This window comes from Hipposideros armiger, unplaced genomic scaffold (genome assembly GCF_001890085.2).
Source record: "Hipposideros armiger isolate ML-2016 unplaced genomic scaffold, ASM189008v1 scaffold_443, whole genome shotgun sequence".
NCBI classification, from domain to species: Eukaryota; Metazoa; Chordata; class Mammalia; order Chiroptera; family Hipposideridae; genus Hipposideros; species Hipposideros armiger.
Genome location: NW_017731793.1, coordinates 939,981 through 944,211, shown reverse-complemented (window position 1 = coordinate 944,211; position 4,231 = coordinate 939,981). Strand labels below are relative to the sequence as shown.

The 4,231-nt window shown below is 52.3% G+C and overlaps 1 protein-coding gene across 1 annotated transcript; it reads right to left on the bottom strand.

Moving 5' to 3' along the window:
• Window positions 1-1,843: 1,843 nt before the first annotated feature.
• Window positions 1,844-3,386, bottom strand: DDT (D-dopachrome tautomerase). The gene is made up of 3 exons (XM_019665400.1): window positions 3,083-3,386; window positions 2,556-2,731; window positions 1,844-2,104 (listed from the first exon to the last, which is right to left on the bottom strand). The coding sequence occupies exons 1-3, from the start codon at window positions 3,188-3,190 to the stop codon at window positions 2,032-2,034; spliced, it is 357 nt and encodes a 118-aa protein (XP_019520945.1). The 5' UTR covers window positions 3,191-3,386; the 3' UTR covers window positions 1,844-2,031.
• Window positions 3,387-4,231: the final 845 nt, after the last annotated feature.

Sequence of the window (4,231 nt, the reverse complement as noted above, 5' to 3'; positions counted from 1 at the left end):
GTCGGTCCTCTTGCTGTTGTGGCTCGGAGCGCCACCTTGCAGTCGGACTTTCGGCTCCCCACTTGTAATACTTGGAAAGCGCCCAGCTCGGTGCCTGGCCCCAAGCGGTCGCTAAATGACGGGCCGTGTTAATGGTACAACCTGGGGCAGGTGCTCTGAAAGCAACAGAAACTTGGGGAACACTTACGAGGGAACCAGGGATGGAAGAGCATTCCCCTTCATATTCCTTGCCTCACCTCTTTCTGATAAGGATTTGAAGCCCAAAAGGCACCAGATACAATCAATTATTGAAACAAAGGGGAAAAAGAAACCAAGACCTGGTAAATGAAGGAGTGGGAGAGAGTGACAGAATTCCAGAGCCCAATAAGGTGTATAGCTTTGAAGGGTTTCTGACAAGGCCTCGGGCTGAGAGAGGTTTACCATCTTGGGAGCGAATAGTTTTAGAGAAGGGCTTCACACTGATTGAAGTGCATAGCTACTTGAGTCCAGCAAGAATAACTTAAATGGGAATTAAATGCTATAGCTTTATCTTTGACCTTAAAGACAGTAAAATTACAGTGAAGCATTCATAGAGTCAGCTCCATACAATAAATCTTCTCTGATATGCCAGAATTTACAAAATAATTGAGTCACCAACCCTGGTTTTCAGAGTATTGTCTTGTCGGGAGGGACAGTGAACAAAACCATAAACAAATGGTTTTCAAGTTTCATGGATAACATGCAGGCTTGGATGCAGGTCCCACCCCTAAGTTGTACCTTGAAAGATGTGTAACAAGGGTTTGGAGGTGAGAAACAGTGCAGGCCAAGCAGGAGCCTGAGGCAGCATAGGGGTAAAGCTCAGGGTCACAGTGGGAGAGATAATGCTGGAGGGGCCAGCCCTCACAGCAAGCCGATGACATCATTCTCACCAGAGTGGTGATAAGAGATTTAAGGTGGAGAGACCAGCTAGAAGGCTATTGCCTTATGGTCCTGGCAAAGGTCAGGCCTAAATCCCTCCTTAGGCGCTTCAACCATCCATTCACATTCAATCCACATTCCTGAGTCCCTTGGGAAAGCAGGACCCCATGTAGGCAGAAGGAATAAGTGTAGAAACAGTTGGGACAGGTTGCCAAGGGAAGGAACTCCAAGCTCTAGCTTTTCATTAGAATCCTCAGCAGTGGTCTGGTCCAAACACAGCAGGCAGAGTTTCCATTGGAAACTAAGTGAGACTGAAAAAAAAATCACAATTTGATATTTCACTGGTGCACCGAAGACAAGGGTGATCAAACCTTTAACTGTGCTGTGAAACACAGTGCCCATACAATGTTTGTCCTCTGATACGTGAAAGCATAATATAGTATTTAGATGGGGGAGGGAGATCCCATTCATTCAATTTCTAGTGGCAGACACTGCATTTCCAGGTTTGCCATTCTGGGTCGGGTTTTACACAGCTAGAGAATTCTCAGCAAGACTCATGGGAGAAGCTGGAGTTTGGTAATGCCCGGGTAAGGTCTCTGAAGCCCAACCCGCCTGGCTCCCCTGCCAGACAAAGCAGTCTATGGGCAGGGAACTGCCCAGGCCAGCCCAGGCTGAGGACAGCAACATCTGGTCAGCAGAGTCTGCAGGGAAGCCCAGGCTGTCAGCCTCTTCCCAGAAGCCTGCTCATGGGAATGGAGAGCAGGACCTCCAGGATGAGCCCTCCACCCCCCAATTTGAGCAGCCTAAATACAATACATGAAACAGCAGCCCTGAAGATAGGAAACATCCCACTTCCCAGGTTCCCTAAGGTCCCCACCTCATAAACCAACCCTGCTGCCCAGCGTGGCCCAGAATGCCTTTGGAGGAGTAAAAGGAGGTAAAGCAGTCATGTTTGAAAGACAAGCTCTTTTCATTTATTTGGCATGAGGATGGAGAAGAAGACTGTGAGGTCACAGGCATGTCTGCATGTGGGGGTGCCAGAAACTCGAATCCACCAGGCCCTCACTCTGCCAGGCCTCTCTGGAAGAGAGGCATTAGCCAACGCATTGATGCCCTGGATGTCCTCCGTGCCAATCACAAAAAAGTCATGACCGTCCCCTTCTTGCCAATCTGCCAGGGCTCCAGGGGGAAAAAGCGGATAAGTATCCTTCAGGAGGCAGAGAAAAAGATGTCATCAGCTCCTTGGCTAACAACTCATACTCCAAGACTCATAACTGGGCACTCCCGCCATGGGTTCCCAGGCCAGTCTGCCTTAGCCCACCAGGTATTTTGCAAGCCTGCCTCACCCCATTAATGTTCTCCCCAGAACCCCCAACAGGGCAGTTGACATGTCAGGGGCTGGATGGTGACTGTACATCAGCGTGGCCCACCCAGGATGACACTCAACACAGCCAGGACTTCATTCAATTCTGCTAGCAGTCTGAAGGTGGACCCACCATTAAGGGGCCCGAGGGGTCAAGGGACCCCAGGACACTAGACTTTTCTTGGGCAGGTGAGGAATTTACTTTTGCCCCAACCTTAGAAGGGACCCCGAGGCAGGATCACTGCCCCCGGTCGTGCAGCAATCCCAAGGGTGTCCTCTCCCTGCCCCAACGCACCGGTCCTGGCCCAGTTCCAGCTCCTTGGTAAGGAACTCGAAGAAGCGGGCGCTGTGGCCGCGGTTCTCCTCCGCTGTGCCCACCACACCGATGGAGGAGACAAATAGCTGCGCGCAGGGCTCCGCCGAGCCGCTCACCGCCATGGCCAGACCCGGCCGCACAGTCACGTTCACGCGCTGCAGGGAACACAAAAGTTTCACCTAAAGCCGGTGCAGGCCAGGCTCGTGCTCAGGGCTGAGAAGCGTGGTATCAAAGACGCGCGGACCCCGCAGGGTCAGGGTTAGGGGCATGGACTGGGGTCCTTGGAGGTCACCTCAGAGTCAAGGCTGGGGAAGGCGATAAGGAGCAGACGGGGTTGGGGGGTAGGACCGAGAGATCAGAGAGAGCAGGAGGTTGGAGTTTGGCAAGTGGTGGGCGGGGGACCTTGGGAGGAGTCAGGGTCACGGTAGGGAAGTAGGGGTGTGGTCAAAGCCGGACCCCTGGTCCACCAACCTCCCCCAGCCTTGTGCTCCCCAGCCCACGCTCACGTCCTCGGGTTTGCCCAGGATGGCGGCGGTGACCGCGCAGAGCCTCTTCTCCAGCCCCGCGGGCACGCGGCCAGCGGGCAAGTTCGTGTCCAGCTCAACGAACGGCATGTCAGGCGGGAAGCCGTGCGAGGTGCTGCTGCAGCGGAGGAAAAACCCGCGGAGTCCGGGACGGTGTTCCCAAGACCCGGTATTAGGGGACAGGAGCGGGGCGCCGCAGAATTCGAGCTCCTCACTGGCTGTGCAGGCACACAGCACCTACCGATTGGCTGCCTGAGTTGCACCCTCCTACCTCTGCGGACAACCTTCGTGTGCTCTGGAACAGATTTCCGGAAGTCCTAATGCCCGGCCAGCCCAGTGTAACTCCACCCCTAACGAGACATTGGCTGAGCCCTGGCCCCACCAGCCCCGCCCCCATTCCACCCACACTGTCTGAGCTCTTCCATCTCCTGTGGCTTTCCAGAGTTGCAGTCTTCCGTTGCCTATCCCAAATTTAGATGGAGATCTGAAAAGAACCCCCCCACACACACACCTGTAGGGGCCCTCCCCAGGATCTACCCTAACAACATTACACCGTCAGAGAATTAAAATGTTTTTGAATACGTTGCCACTACTTCTCTAGAAGTGGTGCTGGGCAGAGATCCTCCAGTTTATTGCATCCCTTCCTTGACCCCACAGAAATCTTCCTTTGTGCCCTCTTGTGCCAGTAGCAACCTTGCCTCAGAGTGAGAAACTGTCCACCAGGGTGTGGGAGCCAGGTCCCAGTCGAATTACCAGCAATATTTATGGCACCCTATATTTTCTTAAGCAAAACAAAAGGTGTTATTTAAAATGTGGAAATCTGTTGGCATGGCTAACCATGGTATTCTTCTCATCGGTGTTTTGAAGTTGTATTGTAAATGAAAATATAATTGAAACTGTTTGGGTATATATGGACAATTTCAATTACACATCTAATATTCTACGAGGCCAGACAATTAAGTTCACAAACTCATCCTAGAAAAAGTGCTCATTGCTGACTATCACTACAGTCACCTTCTATGGTCACCTTCGAAGTACTCCCCTTGGGAAGCTATGCACCAACGCCAGCGCCTAGTCCACCCTTCAAAGCAATTTTAGAACTCTTTTTCTGGAATGGCCATCAGAGCTGTC

What these genes read in the sequence shown, in the direction of transcription:
- DDT (XM_019665400.1), bottom strand. Translation starts at nt 3,190, where the DNA reads ATGCCGTTCGTTGAGCTGGACACGAACTTGCCCGCTGGCCGCGTGCCC. An exon ending in TCCTGGGCAAACCCGAGGAC is followed by an intron (nt 2,732 to 3,082) that starts GTGAGCGTGGGC and finishes TGTTCCCTGCAG; the next exon opens with CGCGTGAACGTGACTGTGCG. An exon ending in CTGGAACTGGGCCAGGACCG is followed by an intron (nt 2,105 to 2,555) that starts GTGCGTTGGGGC and finishes TGCCTCCTGAAG; the next exon opens with GATACTTATCCGCTTTTTCC.